The 23,356-nt window shown below is 41.5% G+C and overlaps 3 protein-coding genes across 8 annotated transcripts; all 3 read right to left on the reverse strand.

Annotated features, from left to right (window-relative positions):
* Positions 1-1,957: 1,957 nt before the first annotated feature.
* LOC143376581 (uncharacterized) lies at positions 1,958-13,946 on the reverse strand. The gene is made up of 11 exons (XM_076827061.1): positions 13,902-13,946; positions 11,845-11,976; positions 8,022-8,187; positions 6,941-7,095; positions 6,752-6,835; positions 6,369-6,518; positions 5,599-5,784; positions 5,067-5,219; positions 4,921-4,978; positions 4,420-4,503; positions 1,958-3,659 (listed from the first exon to the last, which is right to left on the reverse strand). Exons 1-11 carry the CDS (start codon positions 13,944-13,946, stop codon positions 3,490-3,492), a joined length of 1,383 nt encoding a protein of 460 aa, XP_076683176.1. The 3' UTR covers positions 1,958-3,489.
* Positions 13,201-20,339, reverse strand: Eb1 (microtubule-associated protein RP/EB family member 1). 6 transcript variants are annotated; one of them, XM_076826511.1, is made up of 7 exons: positions 19,921-20,326; positions 18,538-18,830; positions 16,374-16,605; positions 15,996-16,070; positions 15,260-15,351; positions 15,026-15,181; positions 13,201-14,933 (listed from the first exon to the last, which is right to left on the reverse strand). In XM_076826511.1, exons 2-7 carry the CDS (start codon positions 18,802-18,804, stop codon positions 14,910-14,912), a joined length of 846 nt encoding a protein of 281 aa, XP_076682626.1. In that variant the 5' UTR covers positions 18,805-18,830; positions 19,921-20,326; the 3' UTR covers positions 13,201-14,909. The 6 variants fall into 6 exon arrangements, with proteins under 6 accessions (XP_076682626.1, XP_076682624.1, XP_076682622.1 ...); XM_076826509.1 differs by having other exon boundaries at positions 13,201-14,937; positions 15,996-16,052; positions 19,921-20,323; XM_076826507.1 differs by having other exon boundaries at positions 13,201-14,937; positions 19,921-20,320.
* Positions 20,340-20,977: 638 nt separating this feature from the next.
* On the reverse strand, positions 20,978-23,252 carry LOC143376326 (spermatogenesis-defective protein 39 homolog). The gene is made up of 9 exons (XM_076826505.1): positions 23,055-23,252; positions 22,823-22,979; positions 22,536-22,714; positions 22,317-22,453; positions 22,218-22,245; positions 22,002-22,146; positions 21,686-21,927; positions 21,234-21,410; positions 20,978-21,162 (listed from the first exon to the last, which is right to left on the reverse strand). The coding sequence occupies exons 1-9, from the start codon at positions 23,127-23,129 to the stop codon at positions 21,037-21,039; spliced, it is 1,266 nt and encodes a 421-aa protein (XP_076682620.1). The 5' UTR covers positions 23,130-23,252; the 3' UTR covers positions 20,978-21,036.
* Between the last annotated feature and the right edge of the window lie 104 nt (positions 23,253-23,356).

Below are 23,356 nucleotides of genomic sequence, written 5' to 3' on the forward strand. Positions count from 1 at the left end.
CGGCGTTAAAGTTACAATTTTCGTTCCGATTCATTAAATTAATGTTATCTAATCGAATCCACATCGAACTCCTACCTAAAACAGATTGACTCAAACGTAATTGTTCGATCGTACACCAAGAACAAATAAATCCAACGACCAACCGTCTCTTCGACTCTTTCGAACGATCAAAGCGCTTTAACGAATCATTGGTAATTGCAAAAGTTTCCTGCGCAAATTGGAAATCTCTCCGCAACACTTGGACGAGGGGAAAGCATTCTCGATGGTCCGCGGAAGCTCGCCCCTTCGACAGGCATCTCTGCGCGGGTCACCAAGGGTGTGAGAGAGTTCGCGAGATAACCGACTAATTTGTTACTACTCTACAATCGGCTGTACCTTACAATTTGTTAATGACAAGAGACCCTCGAGGTGAAGTATCCAGGCTTAGCCGACAAGTGCCACCGAACTGAGTCTGCTACGAGTGCACTGATAAAGCGAAATATTTCCTTCCGTATCTGTATTTGTATATGCAACGATCACGATAAGTAGCCGTCGGTTTTGCAAACTAAATGCACACGTGCAGATTCAAAAGTGCTCTGCCAGTGGAAGGCGCAGGAGCTGAATGAAAGGCAGTAAGTGCCTCCGTGAACGAGGGATGGGACTTTGACGAAGATTGAAAGGGAGATCCCTTTATTAGAATCTCGAGAATTCGATGTACAGGGTGGTCCACGCGAAATGTCGCGCGTTATTTTCATGCAAAGTGTTGGAGAGGACGAGGAATAAAATTTATTCTGCATTTCATTTAAAAAAATGAGGATTCACTAGGCAGCGCTTTTATCGTTCTGTCCTCTAAGGGTGTTTTGAGACACATGTTTTACAAAAGGGCTGCAACCGATTTCTAAAATTTGAAGGGAGATTTTTGTCGCATACTTGCGGTAGTTTTTGAGAAAATACTTTGTAACATTTGCTGGAGTATATTAATTCGTACATTGACCAGTAAGAAATGACGACCAATGGTCAAATAAACACGATGGTCAGAACGATCGCGTTACCAAGCTTTCTTCCGTTGAATTTCTAGGACAGTGTGACGCACTTATCTGTCCATCAAGCACATGTACGACATATGGGCTGTAATCTCGGCTTATCGTGATTCGCGATAAGGGATATTTTTTTCCGTAAGAATGAACGGCGACGTGTCGATATTATTAATACCGCGAGCAATAAAATAATGCTTCGATCGTTTCAATATTGTCGCGAGTTTCGCGAGACGAAAACGTTTCTCTGCCCGCGAAAGGGGTTGGAAACGAATCGAAAGGGTCGCGATAATTGTTTATTGCTCTTCAGATTGCAATGTGCCGGCTGTGTCGCGAACGGCATCGCACGAAACGATTGCTAATAGATAATAAATCTTTTCTTCACCGTCGTTGGCTAGAAACTCTGGCATCATTAAGACAGATGCAGTGTTCCTACGTATACAAGGTGTCCCATGAAATTGAAAGGAGGTATATCATCGAAACGGTTATGAACAGAAATCGTTTATGACGTCGCTCCGCGTTGAGCCTTAATTGAAAACTGTCCCAGCTGCAGACAAAGCAGAGCGTAATATCGAAGACCTTGCAGCAAGAGGGGTGCAGCTCCGTCTTTAGCAACTTCAAGTAAATTAGAAACAACTGTTTAAAAAATTATCGCTTTCACTTGAAATTAAAAAGAGACACTGATTGAAAAATAAATATAACACTAATTGAAAAATAAATATATTTCTACAAAATAAGCAGTAGTTACTGACTTGACGAGTCTCTATTTCTATTTCCGGGGAATTTTTCAAATCTGCTGCGTGCAAAACGTAGCTGCAACCCTCTTGCTGCAAGATCCCCCAATTGCATCTTGGCCGAAGGTTACTTATGGTATACCGATTATGTCACCGCAGAATACGCAGTATTACGTCCTCATCGGCGAGCCACGCAAACAACGGGCTGGCTCAGATTAAATAATTTATTAGCGTAAAATTAATTGCACATCCAGCGATAACAGTACAAGTTCGACCGCACGCGACCAGATAATTGTGCGGTCGTGAAGCGAGAGATACAATAGGACCGTAAATTTCCGTCCGTTTTTCATTCACTCGCGCGTGCGCTATTGAACATTCGCGCTCGAAACGATCGGAACGGAGAAATAATAAAAGGGACAGGGGGCGAAGACGAAACTGAGGGGTGGAACGGCGGGTAGAGGGAGCGGGGGAGAATGGTACTCTCTCAAACTTCCAACAGTCAAGTTCGAACGACTTCAGCGCAAGTTATTAAATAGCTGTAGTAGCTACAGTTCAGCAAGGTCCATGAATTTTCAGCAAAATCGTTCGGCTCTTCCATTTATTCCCCTCTCCCTCCCCCTCTGTATCGCTTGACTTCTCAGCCTCTGGTATCAAAAGAATTGCAAGAACGATAATAGTCGCCGCGAATTATCATCCTCGAGGCGGACGCATGGCGGAACCCCGGTTCAATGAGATAACGAGTATAACGGCGCCTCGTCGTGTACTTTGAGCACGGCCAGAAGCATCGCGGAGGTTTACGTCGTGCTCGACCGATCGCGCTTTTTCTCGCCTATGTCCACGCGTAATTGCTATCTTCGTGACCGCTGTGCTTCTTGCTTCGCCAGGAGCGCCGGCGATACGATGTCGTGTTGTCAATTAGATTACACGCTGGCTAGACAACTTGGCCGAAACGAGTACACAGTTTCGATGGCGGTGATCGAGTCGCTGCTTAAAATAATCAGGAGATATCCTCGCTCTACGGTGCTTGGCTCTTAAATCCAAAAGCGAATGATCTCCGAATTGTTTTTAGCATCACATGTCTCCGGCGCTCGATACTTAGCTAGCTTCTCGAATCCAACAGCGTTGTATCCTTCTACACAGTGGCATAGTTGGATCCTTTACAAGCTGAGAATTGCCAGGCGAATGGCTGCCGCAAACGAGTACTTGCTGGTAGATTCACTGGTCTTAAATCGGAGCAACGAAAATCCACGCGGCCACGAATTTAAGTTCTTCGAACAGCAATCTTGACTCTCGATCTCACACGGTCGATCCCGGCTCCCCGAGGACTCGAAGCAATTTAAGAGCCGCTCCGTCGCGCCGCGAAACGAACCGTTCCGCCGCGAGCACTGTGCAAAGAAGGATACAGCTGGGGAAACGAGGCATTTCCACCCGTTTCGATTGCTTTCTTTTTTCAACCGAACCACCGACACGTTTCGCCCGGGATCGCGATCGATAAGTGTAGCCGTATCTCTGCGAGTGCAGCTGCCCCGGCGACACTGATCGCGAGGCGCACGATCTTGACCGCTCGATTACAGCATTGCGAGCCTCGCCGATAACGCTTTCCCTCGTTCCACGAGTGTCCGAAATAAAAAGTACCGCGGCACGATCAGAATCCTTTCTGATCCTTCTGCTTCCCGAGAGGAACGTTCAGCGTCGAGGACAGTGTCCTCTCTGCCACTTCCTCCATCCAAAATGCTTCGCGCCTACTTAGCGTCGTTTCGAGCAGCCTTCTTGCGAGCGACGCTCTTCTTCTCCTGTGCAGCCGATGAGCTCTCCTTCGGACGGGAAGCACGAGGCTTCCATGCGCCGGATTTCTGTGTCTTGCGTTTCTGGGCTACCACTCCGTTGCTCGCTTCCTGCGTAAGGGGCACCGCTTCAAACCCGTGTGTACCGATTAATCTCTGGGTAATTGGTTAATCTGTCGGAAAGGTCTGTTGTATTAGAAGTTTCTAGTAATTCGCCGTTCTTATTAACCGTTCTTATTTATTTTCTTATACTGTACCCGTAGAAATCGTTATTAATTTTTAATATTAGCATGTGATTCATAAGTTCGTTATGAAGATAATTAGCTTTTGACTCACGCGCGGTTAGTATGCAGAGGGTTAATTGGATGCTTGCTCACCCCACTTTTAGTGTTCTTAGATTAAATATAGAAGCTAGCGTTTTGTAGTCACACGGGGTGTATCGCACTCCAGACAATTTTCTTCTAGAAGTATGCGTCTTTGCCAAAATTTCTGTAAATTTTTAGACCTTAATATCAAGATTTAGAAATTTCGTGGACTTTAACATAAAATGTCTCTTTCTTCCCACAACTGTTTTTCCAACTGCAAACTCCATCATATAAAAATTTCCACTTCTAGAAAAAGACTATCAGAGCACTGAAAAGTTGAAAGATTCAAGAATACGAAAATGGTGACTCCAAAATGACGCCTGGGGTGCAGTGAACCCCGTGTGACCAATTTCTGATTAGAAGAAAGTGACCGCGGAGGGTTAATGCAGAGTTTTGTTGGAGATATTTAACGAATGAAATAAGCCAGCAGAAATTTCTTTCGATTCTTCTGCGACAGAACGACAGTCCCTTCCGACAGACGCAAATGCAGGAGACAATCCGTGAAACTGATCGATGAGAATACCTGCCGGTGTTGAGTTTGCAGCAGATTCTACTTCTCCGCTAATGAAATCGCTGGTTTGTTTGCTCACTGTTTGCATCTGGGATTCTACAAAGATAAAAGTCTCTGGTTGCTCTTTCAGTAACCTACGTAGCTTTATTTCATAGATCTCAAATTTGGAAGGTAATTACTCTACAAGCATGAAGCTATACTTCTTCTAAGCGGAAACAGAGAAAAGGTCCACTATGTTCTACTATCATATCCTACGCGAAAGTATCAGGACGTCAAGAAGCGAAGAGTTTACGAGACATTTCACACATTCTGGCGGGTATCCCCTTTATTCAATTATCTCTGGTCCGATTCGCAAACATTAGCGCAGCTCATCAGCTGACAGAGCAGTGCACCGGACCGACTCTGTCGGGGAAATGCAGGTCTCCGGTGTACGACTCGTCCAGCTGATAGGCGAGTAAAATAGCGCGTCGTCATCGGCCTCGTACTCTTTTGCCGAAGAGTAGGCAGACTCACCCGGACTGGCGCACTCGAAGTCGGCTGCTATCGTCCCCAAGTCCGTGGTACGCGTATTCTACAATTTGCATAGCAAGGAAAATAGTATAGTCTTGTATTTTCATCCTTCAGATGTTACCGCCGACATATCCATCGATTTTTCCTACCTCGTCAATAGGAAATATCGTAGGCTTCTGGTTGCTGTCGTTGCAGAACAAATCCTTAGCTTCTCTACGAAGATCATTCAGCTCGTTCGACGACACATTCAGCTCTGCCTCGTCCTCGCTGCTTGTGCTTGATTGCATGCTGCATTCGGCGGGCTAAAAGTTAATCGAACAGATCCTTCTTGAACGAGTTTCCAGGGCAGATTAGATTGCAAATCGTTCGCATAGAGCAGCGTCTCCTAATTAAATTCCACCACGGAACCCTTCCGAACTCGCTAAAATTTGGCGGAACCCCCAACTTCAATAGTTTCTTTTTTACAGTGCGGTGACTAATTCTCGTTTAAATCTCGTTGATTAATTCAAACATTCTATTAAATTTTATTAGAAGATAACTTTTCGCGGCGCACCAATTGGGAAACGCTGACTTAAAGGGTGCAGAAGTCTCTACTCGTTCGATTTATCATTTGCTAGTATCACTTTTTTAAGAGGAGGAACTCCGAAAGTACAGTAGCGTTAATTTGCGCGTTTCACTCACGTTAAAATCAGTGTCGTCCGAGTTGTACTCCCGCGCGAGTCTGTCTATCCTCGATTGCAGCGTTTCGTTCTCTAATTCGTCGCTGCTCCCTTCGCCGGAGCTGACTTGAGAGAACTTGCGCTTCGCCTCCATTTGGTTGGAGCTTTCGGCTGACTCTGTGGCTGACTTCTCGTCTGGCGTTATTGCCTGCGATCGTTTCATACCTTACGATGTTAAATACTGAAAATTTCTCAATGCGATTGCTATCGAAACGGTGGACAAGAGCCTGATCCGTTCAATGTCTTGCTTATTAAACAGTTTGCGGGATTGCGGGAAAGTTGGCGCACTTCACGAATATAGGGGCATTTACCGAACTATGTGTATTATACTGGTAAAATAGCAGTGTAATAGCAGTGGCTCCAGCATTACTACAGACTGTATTATTTATCTATTTTATCTCGCTAGTACTAGGTGGCTATATTGGCAGTAATCTGTATTATGGTGTATTAACACACTGGTAGCCTAGTAAGATCATAATAGTACTTCAATTTCAACAGGGCTGTAATCTGGTGGCAATATACTTCAAGCGAATGCTATAATAGTGGCCATATAGATATAGTTCTGATACAGCTGGAATATAGTCTCAGTGCAATTGCAGTATATCAGTATAATACACGTATTGAAGGAAATCACTCCACAGAAAAGGTTCAACTATTCAACAACATTCGCGACCTACTTATTGTTAGTTACTGACAGCACACTCTACAAAAATCTGGAATAATTCTACTTACCGTCTCAAGATCCATGCCGCTTATACGAATTTTAGTCGGTGGAGGTGACGGTGATGATTTGGACGTGTCCAAGCAAGACAGTGTCGACAGAGTCAACTTGATGGATTTGATCAGGGCCTTCTTTGCCTCGATCATCGTCAACCTCTTGTCCTACATCCATCACCGAGACTATTATCGCTCCGTTAAATGGAACGTCTAAGGACTGACCGAATTGGAGGGACACTACTAACTACTTCCATGAAACTTTCACTGAATTTCTCACAGTCCATGCTCGAGTTTCTTTCATCAAAACGACTAATGGGGGGTTCGACGTACAGACAGAGAATCACAGAAAAGACAGCCATAAAAGTACATACACGTGGGATAGAAATTCCTGCATTTACCTTGGACGCTCTGCGCCTTGAAGACTTTATCGCCTTTAGGTTCATAGTTCTCAGCCTTCTGCGACTCCTTTGCATGAACTTCACCTAAGTAGAAAGCGATTTTAACAGAATGTTATCAGAGAGTAACTGCTGTGAGTTATATTCGTGTTACACGAGATTCTTCTAAATTTAATTGTAAAATATATGTACCATTCCACTCGGTTGTATTCGTGGGTAGCCCAGAATGAGCGCACCCACGTTAAGTCCGGTTCTAATGATACGCAGAATGACCAAGCCTGGCAGGAAGAGGACCCAAGGCAGAGGTCTCACCAGCTCCACTTTCCCAAACATTTTTCCATTCTCCTCTGTTACAACAAACAGGGAAAGAGAATGTTACGTGCTCGTTTCGCGTAATATTTAAGGGACTTTTCTTGTGCATTTCATACAATGAAATCAATACAATCAACCTGAGGATTGTATTGCTCGAGTGGCATTTCATTAAAAATTTCAGATCGGTATGAAATTTAATGGAGATTATTTAAGCTTTGAGGGCGTTCAGGGCCAAAGAGAAAATTAAATTCAATAAAGACCAATAAAAACGTACAACTTTTTGAAAATGCTTAAAAACTAAGTAATACATGTTTGAATTTCAGGAGAGGAAGAGAGTTTGCTGAGGAACTAGGCGGGGCAGGTTCGATGGCAATACGACAGAATACTAGGAGGCAGATACAACGTTCATTATACAGAAATCAAGGATAACCAGAGAGCAAATTTCCTAAACGGAGACTACAGGGGAAGAGACCAAAGCATAATCGCAAGGTTCAGATGTGGGAACGAAGAACGGGGAGGCAAGTGCTGGTAGGAAGAAGAAGAGGCAGTGTGCAGATTATGTAAAGGGGCTAGAGGAGACACTGGACCACATGCTATAAGAATGTAAGGAGTTGAGAAGAGAACATTCAACGATAAAAGGGATACTAAACGGAGAAGAAGAAGGAGCGAATTTAGTATCAAACTTAGAAATTTATTGAATCACCTATATAATGACTATTATACTAGGGAAAGGTGGGTACCTATATTAAAGAGCTACAAAAAGCTTCTGTTATTCAAGAAATATCTAAAAAAAACCTTCACTCACTGTCAAAAATTATATTTTAAAGTAATTATCTATAATTAAATACAAAGGGAGGAAAAAATCATTTTTGCCCAGAGTGACAGAAGAGCTACATCAGGTTCTGAGGGGATTGACAGTTTGAGACAGTTGTTCATTCACGAATATCTTTTACAGACGTACCTGCATTGATTTCGTGGGCTGGTAAGCTCCATTGAGCTGATTTTTCCACGACCCACAGGAACGAGTCAATGAGCTTCAACAGCGACTGCCCGACGGAAGATTTTGCCGTTGTGATGACCGCCGACTCTATCCACCCTGTAACACCCTCGGGTGTCTTGGGTACCACCTAACGAATTAAAAATTATCAAGAAAAGCTACAGAATCGTAGCTCTGTATTCACGCATTCACATTTGGTTTGTTTATCCCCTTTTTAATACTGTTTCGATGCGATTTCGATACTCACGACTGTCGAAGCTCCTTCATTCTCCATATTTGAATTCAATCTGAAAGTGGAGGCAGAGATTCTTTTAAATTCGTGGATAGGGTGAAGTTGCATTTGTCATTAGATTGTTGTACTATTTATCACTGCGTTGTTTTTCGCGCGGATAAAGTGCATAGAACTAGATGCGAAGGGCGTGGAAGAATTAGTCAACTTCGAGCGTAATAATAATCTAACAACAATGCTTATTCAACAAGCTTAGATAAACTTAGACAAGCGTGTCACGTTTAAATTTAGTAGCGGGGCTAAAAACCCGAGTGCCCCTCGAGATTACAAAATAAGATATTGCCTGCGTTTCACTCGACACTTATCGTACTTCCATTCATGAGGCTGCTGGAAAAGCTATTAGTTCGGACGTAGGGAGATGATCAAGCTCGTTTCGACTCGAGCAAGCTCTGTTTTCGCGCTTTGAGACGACGAACAGTTCTTCCAATTTCCAGCGAATACAATCGGGCCACCCTTCATTGCATCTTGATGATACTCGCACCCACCCCCATTCGTTGCATTACAATATTAAAAACAATGAACTTGTGGGCTAACACCGCGCAACCATACACCTTTTGCAAGCACAAAACTCGCTACATTTGAGGTATTGAGAGCAAAAACGGACTGACTCACATTGGAAAAAAATTATTTGCTCTCAAGAACTCATTCCTATTTCGATTGTTCCCCATCTTTCACTTACGCCGATCCACAATCACAGTGCAATAAATAATTAACGACCATTGATCACACGCGACGTATCGATAAAGTCACCTGTAGTACAGTGAATATTTTATTTGCAACTCGCAACTGGAGAGGAACTAGATTATTGGAAATTCGAATCCTAGGACGCAACGGAACTTGTAGCTTTCTCTACGCAGCGGCTTCCCGAGAGGGGAGACAGAGGGGCGCGCTGCCCCCTGGCACGAGCCAAATAACATTTTCGACTTTGCTCGAACCGGGGGACGTTCGCGCGGTTCGTTGGACGGGTTCGCGCGAATAAAACTTCTTCGGCATTAAGTCGGAATGGATCGTTAATAAATAAACAATAAGAAGCGCAACGGTGATAATCCGCTATCGGGAAGGCATGACCTCGTCCTATCGCGCTCCGAGCGCAGAAACTCCCATGATGCAAAACGCAACGCTCGGTGCGAAAATAAAAAAGGGGGCACCCTCTCGTCGTTTATAGGTTGATCGATAGACTTTTGTACGTTTCCGTGTTGCTTCGTGTACAGGGTCGCGGAGAAAGGAATTAATGGGGTATTTAGTCGATGAACTGGGTAGAAAGTATTTAGGGTGATTTCGTGTGAGACACTTTTGTGACTTACGATTGATATTTCGAATAGATTCACTATCGAACAAATGAAGGCAATAATTTGTTTAAAATCGTGGGAGAAAATAGAGTTGTGAAGTGAAAAAATCCTTAGCGATTTGCGTTTATTTTAGGAACTTGATTAGGGTAAATGTCCCAATTACTGCCACTTCATTTATTTTACTTAATAAACACGCAACGTATAAAGAATAGTGTAAAAAAGAATTTATCACAAAATTGGGACTGTTTTTCTTATTATTATAGTACACTCTTTATACGGCTATTCTTTATACGTTACTTTTTTTTTAAGTGAAATAAATAAAGTGGCAGTAATAGGGACACTGACAGTAAATGGGACATCTACCCTAGATGCTCTTTTTAGAATGTGTTTGGAAAAGTATCCTAAGTATACTACTTTAATTTTTCCATGCACCCTTCAGCATTGAGTTCTGTGCTTTTTAATGCGTCCCCCGTCTGCGCTTAACTGGCGTTTTCCAGTCTTGCTCTAATTGCCTAATGTTTCAGTCAGAAAGGAGATTTATATTATATTTATATTTGTTCGTCAAATTATTCCACGAGAAGGAGTGGAAGCAGTGAATTATAAAAACCACGTTAAGAAACGGACGGGAAGACGGTGCACGATATGTGAAGCGTTGTTTGTAAACATTTGAATGGGACCAACTATCCTGGTTCGAAAGTTATTGTAACCGAATAACTGTGAGAGTCCCCGCGAATCTGAAATCGATCGTCTAACAATTTCAAGGTTTAACTCCCATATCGTGCATTTTTAATGCGAATTCTAAGAGTATATTGATTCAACGAAACCCCGCGGAAAATATTTAAGTCCTCCAAATCCGATTCCTCAATTCGAAGAATGATTACTCAGGTATTTTTAAATAAACACAGATTAACAATTCTGTCGAAAGATCGTATTACCGCGAATACTACCCTGAGGAAGTTAGATTTCCAAAAAATCTGGCAGCATATGAAAATCATCGCTTCTTCAAATATACCTGTCACTTCGAACGAACGTAACTATCTCTTTAAATAACTTCACCGCGGACGAGAATCTTTTACCATGAGTCATCATTCACCAAGCACATATTTCACACTACCGAATCAACAGTTATTAATTAAATTTTCAGCACAAGATCGACCTTAATTAAATACTCGATCTCCACTTTGCACCGAACTTTCTCTGCTATCGCCACAAGTAGCCTCTCCTCTGATTTCGTCACAAAAAAATCTGCTAAACGTGAATCAAAAGCAGAACGTGATCAATAAGGAAAGCAACGATAACAATTCCGATATCGGAAGGCGCGAGCCGGTGTTATCCGCGCGGATGCAGAAGCTCCCGCAGCGACGATCTCCCCGCCAAAGACGGCGCAGCGCGAAATAAAAATCGCCCCCGCGACCTGGCCGCGGAAAGCCGTCGACATTGAAAAACATCAAGCGGCAGGAAAAACGTGAAAGAAAAGAAGCAGAACGGGACTCACCGAACGCTGCTCGCTCTACGGTATAGCGTCGATTCCGCGCTGCTCGCAACCGACTACAAGGGAACCTAACGAGGACCTCAGTTTTTCTGATGTTTATGTCAACGAGGACGTATCTGGAGCGAACGTTATAGAACCGAAGCGGGTTTCTCAAACCGCTTTATTCAAAATTCTCCACGTGAAGGAGCACTTGTTCCAGGAACCACGCAAAGTAAAACACCTTCGACTCTCTGTTCCTTCGAAGATCATCGGTGCATCCTACTCCAGTTTAGCGCGTCTCTGTACCCTCTACCCCACCGCCAGTAGTTGGTAAAAGCAAGAAACAGAAATTAAGGAACCGTCCTTGATCAGAGCAGAGTACTTTAGGCGATGAAGTTCGATCTCCCAGGAAAGTTGCCTCGGCTTCCAAGAGTCAATCTCCTCGTAGCCAGTGATTAATCTATCGATTGAAACTACCCGCTACCATGGTCGCTTCTAAGAAGCCGTGCAACCGCGCAACGATGCAAACAGCGATCCAGGAACGACTGGTATCGATGTCCAACTGGTGCCAGTGCTGAGATGACCGCAGAGATCGGGACCATGAAAAATCTGCATTACATAAGCCTAGCCAGACGTTCTACGGTCGCTTCCTGTCGCAGAAAACCGCGGCGCAAATAGAGCAGCGAGGTGGAGCCTTGGCTATCGAGGGTGTCTTTGGTTCGCCTTGGATTGCCTCACCTGGACAACCGAACGGTGCCGGTTAACGGCGGCGGAGCCTTCCCTTGGCAGAGCCTCCTCTTCGAGTCCTTCGGCGAGCTCTCGCGAGGCCCTCGAGTCGTTCCTCCAGAGGTCCGAGGGGTACCTGGCGAACTAGGGGCACGCGCGACCGACCGTTCGATCGCTGGCAATCGCTGGCGACTGGTACGACTGGCGGAGAACTGTCTGGATCGGGGAACCTTTGGCCGGCAACCGTATCTCCGCCGCTTCCTCGCGCACGTTAATGGTCACTGGGAACTCGGTGTGCGCCAGGCACCTCTCTTCTTCTCTCTTCTTTGACTTCGGACCGCGGTGGCCCCCATCGAAATCCCGCGTTCCCCTCGCGACGGGACTGTTGGATGTTGTTCTGGTATATGCGAGATAGAATTGGAGGCTGGGTCGAGGGAGCCTTATCTCGGTTTTGGAGAGATTATCTAGTTTGTTGTAGGTGCTGGATGCTGATAATCGTCGGCTTCTCGATCAGCCGTTTCTGTTTGTTGGATTTGGGACTTGTTCTTCGGATGGAGTTTTAGGGTGTGTCCATGAGGGAGTACTGGGGTTTTCCTGGAACAGATTAGAGGGGTTAATTCTGCGTTTCATTTAAAATTTCAAAAGTTGGGGATGTTGAAAGAATTTAGTTACATCCCAATTATAATACTGCCGTGTTAATTCGAAAGGGTATGCTATATAAATCGGATTAGATTAAATATTAAATCTGCATAAAAAGGTATCTAAATATTTGTGACAAACCCGTAAAATATTTCATAATCTCCAAAAGAAACTTTGGCAGATACGCTCAAAAGCTGGCATCGATTTCAAATACGTTCGAAATATAAACTGGTATATCTTCAGATTTAATACAGATGGCTTTCGTATTTAATATACATATAGATAAACTATTTTCCTGCTACCTGGCAGCAATAACTCAATTTAAGCGAAAGTTGCAGATACGCCCTTTTGAATTAACACGACAGAATAATAGATTGTTTATACACGAAAAATAATGTAACTTTAATCTTCTTCCAAGGAAAAGAGAATGGTACAAAGTCAGCCAGGTCCAAAATTGACCAATTTCTACCGTTCTCCTTTAAATATTACCCTGGATCACTTTTTGTAGCATTATTATTATTTAAAAGACAAAAGCAATGTTATTCGGGAAAAAAGAAAAAACGTACAATAGAAATACGAATAATAATTGAAAAAAAAACAGTAAAACTATTATTGCAACAAATTTTTGTTTTGGCAGAAAATATGATTCTCGTTTACTTGACTCTTCAAGTAAATATGGTTTAAACTCCACAAGACGAAGCCCACGCCAGTAAATAAAAGAATACGGTGTTGAATCCTATTAAACGTTTATTATCTCACCATTAAAATTTCAATTTTGAAGCACATTCGCGCGATGACCGTTGTGTACGCACCTCTACATAGAGCAATGAACGTAGCGCAAGTTAAGATGTGTTACTATCTCTCTGTCTGTAAAATATACGGCGGTGTGGTGTCACAATCCTAATCAAACAATAGTAACAATAGTCGACGTGTGTTCCTTACAGTTAATTCGATTCTTAAGAACCTAAAGACGACACGTAATTCATAGCTTCTCTTTTTATAATTATTGAAACCGACGATTTCAAAGGGGCATGCGTACCAGCCATACACACCAAGCAAATAACGCGCATATACAGTTTTCCCATATGTGTTCGGAAACCCTTTCGCTCGTTGCCTCTCATACTCTTCGGCCACACAGTTTTACAAATTCTTTTTCTCACTCCTCTTCCCCCTCCAAAGCGAAACGCTCCGTTTGCCTCGCGCTCGGAACGTAATCGCCGTGACGCTCGATAGATACACCCCGCGCGCTTCCTCCAATAATTCGAGCTCTCTCTCTCTCTCTCTCTCTCTCTCTCTCTCTCTCTCTGTAATCTCGCGTTCGTCGCTGTAGTAAGGCCATTCCTGCTTTGAAAGACGGACCGCGGAGATGCAAAGGACAAAAAGAACCGCGTAACGATCGGGCGGCGACGCCCGATCCAGCTACCTCTCACATCTCCGAAAAATACAACGCTGGTAACGGAAGCAGAATCTATCATTATCGTATTCTATTATCAGGGGGACCGTATCTGAGTTACGTTGTCGCTCGATGACTTTCAAATTGCACGTAAAGTTTTCGAACGCGTCGGAACGCGCCAGTTCGTGAGAATGAGAGATGAAAAAAAAAAATTGATAAAACTTGTAAAATTCAATTTAATGCGTTTCGTGTCGGCTTCAACATACATCATCGATCCTTCCCTCTCGGCTTGACAAACTTAATATCCCGTTTATAACAAACAGTCGGGTTACATGCGTGTTTTACAATTTGCACAATGTAAGCGGCTTGAACGAGTCGAAAACAGCAATATTAATGTACGCACGACATATAAATCTACGCTTTCGGAGAACTACAACAGGGGGGGGGGTGGGGGGCGTACGAAAAGGGCACAACTTGAGGCGAGACTGACGTTTATCGGTAAAAAAAAATGAACGAACGTAGTGCATTTACAAACAAAACCACTCATACGTTAATTAACATAGCGTAACATAGAATCGTCGTGTAACAAATTCGATTCGGATAACAGATAGGATCATACGTATTCGAAAATTCCCGCTTCCATACTTGGCGACTTGTCGATGTTCAAAGCTCTACCATTATTGCGTAGTACGACAAAGAACTATGACAATATGTAAACCGCTAATCCTGTATCAATCTCGTAACGATTACTTGCTGTAGAGTACAAGTTGCACGAGTGCATCGTTCCACGTATATCTATATCCTAATTACGTGCGAATCCCAATGAACTCGGTGAACTTTTCTTTAGTAACAAAATGAAGGCGCAGAAATGCTTAAATAGCTATACAAAGTAGCTTATCAATTATGCAAAAGGGTACTGATACTGGCTCACAAACGTAATAAACTGAAACGCACTTGGACAATTTGCTGTTATTCGTCTTATAATGATTGTACAAAATGTGAAATTAATATTCTTCCTCGTCATCGGGCGCGAGTCCATCGCCTTCTAACTCCTCGGGTGGTGCGAATCCTTCCTAAATCGAAACAAAAATGGCCATGTAATCTCTCTGCACCTATCTCGCGAGGCAGTATCGTTTTACAAGCAAACTGCCTAAAATATACCTCTGTTGCGTAAAGGACTTCTAAGATTTTCTGTACTATTGGCGGAGGATCTCCGTTATCACAATCTTGGCACATAACTTCGATATCGCGTAATTTACCGAAATAGAAATCCCTTTCTTTCTCCAATCCCTCGAGTGACATCTTTAATTCCATCAACTGTAACGAATCAGATATTCATTAACAAGTGTTGAGTAATTAATATCGCAAAGTAATAGGCTCGATAATTTATTGTACCTGAGCGCTTAGCTCTTCAACTTTGCCAGAATCGCCACGATTACCAACAGCCCCTGTTTTCACTGGTGGACGATGAGTGGGGACTTTGTTAGCTAGATTAAAAAGTTCAACGTATCATCCTTTGATCTTTCTTCTATCTAATTTATTTCTTTTCACAAACTGGTATCTACTATATTTACATAGATATTACGTACAATTTACGAGAGGGCTATAATTATTTGACAACAGATCTACTTGGACATATAATTACTACTGTTCCAACATTTATGCAAGCAGTGGGAGTACTAACTGTAAGCGTGGCAAGTTTGTGCGACGCACAGTACCAAAAGTTAAGAGGCATGCACTGACATGTTTAGCAATTGAGCAAAAGGAATTATATAAATGTTTCTACCTTAACGGAATTAAAAGAGTAAACGAAATTCCAGTATACTTTCGAAAGGTTTAGAAACATTATTATGTATTACATGCGACAGTTGATTGAAGTCATTTGTAATATGTAAAGTGAAGAAATATTAATAAAGTCTGCATGACTGAGTAGTTAAACGAAGGATGGACAACCAAAGTTAAGATTGATTTAATGGATTTTAAATGATTATCTGAATACTTCAATGAATAAGACACCAAAGTTGCAATGATTCTTTTTGGATGGATACCCTCCTTTAAACTTCTCAACAACGAAACAAAAGGAAAAGGAAACGAGCATGAAAATATAGATGAAAAAAAAAATAATAATTACTAGTACTCCTTATAGACTTGGTATTTTCTGCAAGCACAGGAGGCGCAGTTCCCTCGCCTGAAGTGAAATTTGCTCCTACGTTATTAGAACACACAAGTTCATTAATTTCTCGCACGTAGAATTTAAAATCTCGAATAGAATAAATGAATATATAATGCTCTCGATATCATAGCTCTCAGCGAATGCGTTTAAATTTTCGAAATCGTCTTTGTATAAGTGAAACCAGACTGAATTATTTCTATTTAGAAGAAAGCCAATGTTCATTTCGTGATCATTCTTGCAAAAGTCAATTATCCTTAACAACTATCTTTTTGCATTCTGTTCAGCAGTGTAATTTCAAGTACAACATAAAAGAAAAAAAGTTGTGAAATAATGTACCAATACGAGCAGCTGATTTAGGTAAATTTACATCACGTGGTGTGGTGCGTTTTGCATTAGTGCCGTGTTGTGCATTACTTCCACCACTACCCATTGACTCTCCTCCACGCATAGCAAGTGCATCGTATGACTCCGTTCTAGAGTAGTTTGCATCAAAGAATTTCTTGAACCATTGCAAAAATTCGAAGTTGTCTTGGAATCTGCCTTTCACCAGCCTATCAATTGGAACAATCTGCAAATCATTAGCAAAAAGTACGTGCAACTAAATAATAAAATAAACTGACGAATGATAAATCATAATAACGAAACTAAGGATTGGTGTAGCGAAACATTTTTATAATAACCATTGATAATTTTGAAATATGTATTTAAAGAATGAGGAAAGAGAAATAAGAAACGTGGATAATAAATTAACGAAAAGGGTTGACGATAAGTTTAAACTTCTCCCTGTCACGTTTATTAATAAAATCGTATGTCGGATATTAAATTTAATGCGATAACAATGCTATCGGCGCATACTTATTTATATAAATATGTATGTCGCATGGCTAAAGTGCATTTGTGATGTTTAACGTTGCGAGTACTATATAAAGATTAAAGACAATTCGGACTGCTCTATGTCCCTAAGACAATCTGTTACCCCCTAGTTCAGTGTATTAATAGACTGTTAAAAATAACAAACAGTCCTGATACCATTCTACTTCTATAGTAAACAAGTGATTCAAGAATTATTCATCTATACGACAGTTCTGTTCCTATGAATAAGTTGAACCGAACGAATGCAGAAGTGAGAAAGAAATGAGAATCTACGTACACTTAAAATAGATAAATATTGCGTAAAGGAACATCGTGCTATAAGATGATACAAAACTGTGCATCTGTGTATTTATATGCAATTGAGACTGCAAAAGCAGAAAGTACTTTATACTTTACATCGAACACCCCTTAAAATATCTAGCTATACATGTGTAGAGTGCAATTATACGCAGCCAAAGTAATTATTTATGCAGCAGATAGTTCTGTCGATGTGTAAATTACGATAGTAACATGCAGAAAGCAACACTATAGAATCGACACGATATTGCTATACCCATCTGTTGGCGAGGGGGAATATTACGTTGCTGCATATGCTTTGGCTGCACTTGTGGCTGCCTTAATTGAGGAGGTAAAGGTACCAACTGGGGATTTGATAAGTTATGCGTTCCATCGACCCCAGAACCCAGCGGTACAAAACCACGAGCTTCGTAAGCATCATATTCACGGCCATCATAATTTGCGTCAAAGAACTTCTTGAACCATTGTAGAAATTCAAAATTGTCTTGAAAACGACCTTTTACCAGTTTATCCACTGGAATTACCTGAACCATTTCCACAATAACAGAATTATGACTTTATGCACGCTGCGCTTCATACTGCAAAACTATTCTCTATGAAGTAACGTGATTCCACTTATTGCCATGATATCCCCTTTCACTCCCCGAGCTTACCTTCATTCTAGTATCTTATTTCACCGATGTATATTTCAAACTATTGTTATTATAGCTATGAATGATTCATGAAATACTGTTTATGCATGAATTTAAATAACTTTTCAATCTGGAGTTTAAACAGCTTACGAAGTAGAGACTTTCCCGCTTGAGCGAATAATACAAACCGGGTGTTACAAATATCCGAACAATAGTTTTCAGGCTTTACATTTGACGACACTACCGCCAATCCTATGTTTACCAATCATAATTGTTTTCATACAAAATCTTAAGTGATAAAACTAGGGATGGGTTCCTCGAAGCGTTGAAACCTCGAAACCCAAAAAAATGTCGAGTTTCGAGAGTTTCAGAGCCCTGCAAAGTTTCGGATTCGAGTTTCAAGGGTGTAAAAATCAGGGATCGAAAAAGTTCTCAAACCCTCGTTTTTAAAAAAATTCTGTTATGTTTCGATTAAGAAAATATCTGTTCCTGTGGAATTTTTATTGAAAAAAATGTACCTATTGGAACCTATTGAGAAAATTCCAAACTTTTTTAATCCCTGGTAAAAATTAGATTCGAGGCCACCCCTAGACAAAACACTTCGATAGACATAATTTCAAGGATCCTCTGCTCAGAATTTTCAACCAATTTTATGTCCGACGCATTGAATAAGTTGCGCTTAGGCTTTTCTCGCTTACCTTATCTACATTCATCTTTTTGAAACCACTTTGCAAAATTTTGAAATTCTGTATGTATTCGTGTTCGAGGTTGGTCTTGAATTTGACCCTCTTCAATGGTACGCTACCAGGGAAAAGCATGTCCATGAACTGACAATAGACCGCACCAGTGCATAGCTCCTCGATCTTGGTGAACGACGCCTGTAGACAATCGTTCACCCAGGCCAACATATCATGTCGACTCAGGTTCTCAGTTGTCACATTTGTCGCATAAACATTAACAGCCATATTGTTATTCTTCTCTCAGTTGGTGGCTAGAACATATAATAATTCGCAAAGTAAAAACAACATATCATCGCTGCATGGACAAAAACGAAGCGCATAAGTCTAGCCCGACCACAGTGGCATAGTATAATGAATTTATTGCTTGACCACAGAACGATTGTTATGAAACTGTTACATATATATATACATAATAAAACAATTGTGGGAGTACAAAAGCATTAGGGTAAAGGTACCAGTAGTTGACCATGTATCAGTAGTTGACAACTTTTCAGAAAAATGTGAAAAATAAGGTTTTTAAAAGTGGCTAACTGTGGGAATTATGAGCCGCGGCGCGCTGTTGAAAAGAGATAGTTGCACTTCTAAAAACCTAATTTTTCACGTTTTTCTGAAGAGTTGTCAACTACTGATACATGGTCAACTACTAGTACCTTTACCCTAAATAGAGTCCTTCCGATTCGTCGGATGCTAAACGCGTGGGACCAAAGAATTTTGATAAGTTATGCCACCAATGTGCGTGTGAGTGCATCTCTCTCTCTCTCTGTGTGTGTGTATCTCTCGGAACAGATAATTGTTAAGTGTTGTGACAGCTGAATTACATACAACTGTTAAGCGATACCATTGTATGTAACGAATGGAAAGATTACCATGCACAGAGACACAAAGTTCTAAGAAAATAATCTGTCCGCGATTAAATGCATACAGAGAACATCTGTACGCGTGATTGCTTTAATAGTTTCAATACACCGAAACATCATACTGAAACCAATATTGGAGCCGACTTTGGGCCCGATATATGTGAGAAGCTATTTTACCAATAACAGTTATGTACATCGCTTCGATTCTCCGCAACCGTTTCGGAAGGAAGGTTCGCGGGGCCGTTTTTAACAGTTATTTCTGTAACAGTTTCAGTGGCTGCTTAAAAGGAATAACATTCCATTCACTTTTTTGGCTCGAAACACTGTCCGTAGACATATTCGGGGTTCCTTCCTGGACGTGCCGCGACCTCGATGCACGCGTAATTCGTGGAATATACGACTAGCCACTGGTTCGCGCGATAAAGCAAGATCCAACGGCTCCGGGAGCCACGTAAATCCAGGAAATATCCGTTTAATAACTTACCAAGCAACAGGAAAACACGGTAACACCAATACGGGAGTGGTTGCCGCACGCAGATGACAAATGTGTACTATAGATCGTTCAAATGCGCATCCAACGGAAACTTCTAACGGTTCCTTCGGCAACGATTGGGCGATACACATGTACCGCGGTGGATCTCACCGAAGATTCTCGCGACTCCTATGAAAGATTTCTCTCTTGAGCTTTCTCACAAGCGCATTTATTTTTATCGTCCACTCGAGCGAGCATTTCCCGTCGAGCCGACTACGTAGCTACGGAACTATCGCGCGCCTGTCAACGATATTAACAAACGAGCACAAATGTGCACCAAGGAAAATTCAGTCGCCGGTAGGCGAGTTCGTTACAAGGAGATACGTTTAAAATTGAAGAATTCCCGATATCCGTTGAAAGGAGGAGGAGATCGAAGATTTAATCCTGCTCCACAAGGTGTGCCGCTTATCGCTCGCAGCCTATGCCACGAGCTTCGCCAATCAGAATGCTCCCCTTGGACAAGATCGTTGAAAAGGTAACCGTCGCGAAATTTAGAATTGCAGGGCACTTGTTCACGCATCTTCATCCGCTACTGGGAAGGAGTCAGGGACGAGGTTGATGCACGCGTTTCCCCTGACCCTTACGAGTCGAGGGGATTGATTTTCATTCGATAATCTTGCGAGATACTTGGAAATGAATAATGAAAAGAAATAGACTCCGAATATATCAGATAGGAGAGTTTTTCTACTAATGCAGATATATTGGTATTTTCTTATGTAATAAATAGGGATGACATTCTCGAAACTTCGAAACTCAAAATTTCGAGTCTCAAGAATTCGAAAGTTCACACTTTTTTCGTGATTCGAAACTCTCGAGAGACAGATATGAAAAAGTATAAATTCAATGAATAAAAAATCGTGCAAACAGGTTTATGCAAAAACTTCGTTGACTCCGGTTCTTAAAGCAAAATACTCCACTTACAAAACAGAATCAGCACCTCAAGCGTCGAGAGTTTCGAAGCCTTACGAACCTTCGAATTAGAGCTTCGAGAATTTAGGAATTACCTTCGAACCCACCCCTAGTAATAAATATATATATGAATATACAGTACAGTTTGTAAAATTGATGCTAATTTTTCCATTTGACTGATGGTAAACGTAGCGCGCTTTCCGCATAGAAATATTCCTCCGACTGGGGTTGTAATTTGGTTTTATATTCCATTAGTGCAGCGCGATCCGCTTGCTGTACAAGAATCTATAGAGGAACGCACGAGTAATATGTGAACTTCTCTGATTACAGTTGAATGTTTAGATTCAGATACTCACGTCGATCGCTATTCTAAAGCAATGCATGCTTTTCGCCAACTCCAATCGCCTTTCTATGTTATCAACGTATTTCAGATACTTTTCCAGGGCGTCGGGAGCTGCGTTGTTTTTATGCAATATCTTCACTACATCCTCGATTGGTAGATGAAGTTGCAGCTTTTTACTGCCAAGCCAGCCCTAGTGATTAATCGGTGTAAATCTGTATATGTTGCTGCTACAAATCTTAATATATAAAGCAGAACGTGTTTGTGTGTTTGTCTGTCGCCTAAAAACTTTCGAAGGGTAAACTCTGGGGTCACGAAATGTGTTCCAGCTCGTTATGCCCTAACTAATCTAGATGGATATGACTATTTTCGCAAAAAAAAAAATTTTTTTTATAAAATCAGAATCTAAATTTCGGGCGGGGCCGAGTAGTAAAGTTAGTATCATAAATACAGTGTGTCGTGCGCTACCTTTGTTAGGAGTAATCGATCCACATCGTCCCATTCACCAGCCGATGCTCTGACTTCCAGTGCAACTTTTTGATACTGTCTAGGAGATATATCATGTTGCTGCGATAGTATCAAGGGAGATCTTAAGGTATCCTCTGGTAAATTATAGTGAACCTTGCACGCGTGTCGCAGGCATTCGAGAACTGATGAATTTAATTCTAGTTCTTCATTGCCATCTATCTTCGTCACTACCATTTGCCACTCTGGTAATATATTAACACAGTTTCATTCAATGTATAAATCAGTCGCTCGAATACCGAGGAAGAGAATAGTTTACCAAGTAACTTTATGTAAGACTGAACGAACGAAGCTTCTTTACAGTCGGGTAAAGTTGAGAATTGCGTTTTATAGCTGTTTCGAAGCTTCTGCAATAGTCTGTCAGGGTCTCGGGTATTTTTTATAATAATATGTAAAGTTTTCATCTGGAATGAAACGTAATAGGTGCGATAGCTTTTTAAAATAGCTCGAATGTTTGTAATACGTGAGAACTTACGGCAGCATCCACCGAGTGTCCCAGCATACTGTAAGAATTATAAATTACTGAAGCAATGAAAACAGCGCAATGCGTATAAGAATGTTTAGTCATACGCACGTTAAAATATCTGTTATTTCGTTTATCTGCAATCTTGTAGAAAGATATCGTATATAGACATTTACGGCATCCGGTCTCTCTGCTAATATTCTTTGGACCAAGGACCTTTTAAGAGTTTTTGTGAGAAATAAGATAATCTGGAACATCAGTTTCACGCTGTACGTAAAAGCAAATTCACTGGAAGCGCTTGAGAAAAAATTACGAGCGTATGAGAATTACTATTAAAATTGCATTTCCATCCCCGTTTATTATAGCTGAATCTAATAGGGCAGTTTTACTAGCAAGCGATTTGTACTGCTCCAAAGAGTATGGTTGACCTAGTAAAATGTTCTTAAGAGTCACGTCCGGCTGAACAGCATTCTCTGAATGAAGTTTCTGCAATTTCTCCGTGGCCAAAACTATGAAACATAAAATTCATTAGTCCCTATCGTTGTTATATTAATGGTGAAGTAAAAATTACTCCAAATAACATATGTATTTGTCTTTATATGAATTTACTGGCATACTGCAAGATAGTGTTTTCTCTGATATGACGGAGAGCATAGGTTTAAGTGGTGGATAATCATCAGCAATCTTTAAAGATCCTTCCGATACGGGGGTACTCGAAATGTCAGCCCAAAGCTTATCTGTGTCGGTTCTTGATACTCCAAACAACTGATCCACCTGCAGTAGTCGGTATTAATTAATGTTGCGCTAATGAAGCAACGGACAACAATAATGAATTTTTTTTTATTTAACCTCGTTGTTTTCGAAGCAGAAGGATCGTTTCTCGCTACTGTACCAGAAATCTTCGTCATCTTTGGCAGAACTCATATTTGTAGGATTCTGTGAATTATGAGTTCAGTATTATAAGTTCGAAACACCAAATATTTGTTTTCAAAGACGTATACATTCAGTTTGCGTCACAGACCACATACTTTGTCGATGAACCCTAATCTGGTCTGTGGTCGATGGCAATGTTTCTACTTATGAACAGAGGCTAAGAAAGGTTTCTCATGGTAACTCACCGATGCATTGTGCATTCTGACGATACCACCACA

This window comes from Andrena cerasifolii, chromosome 14, assembly GCF_050908995.1.
Source record: "Andrena cerasifolii isolate SP2316 chromosome 14, iyAndCera1_principal, whole genome shotgun sequence".
In the NCBI taxonomy this organism is placed as follows: Eukaryota; Metazoa; Arthropoda; class Insecta; order Hymenoptera; family Andrenidae; genus Andrena; species Andrena cerasifolii.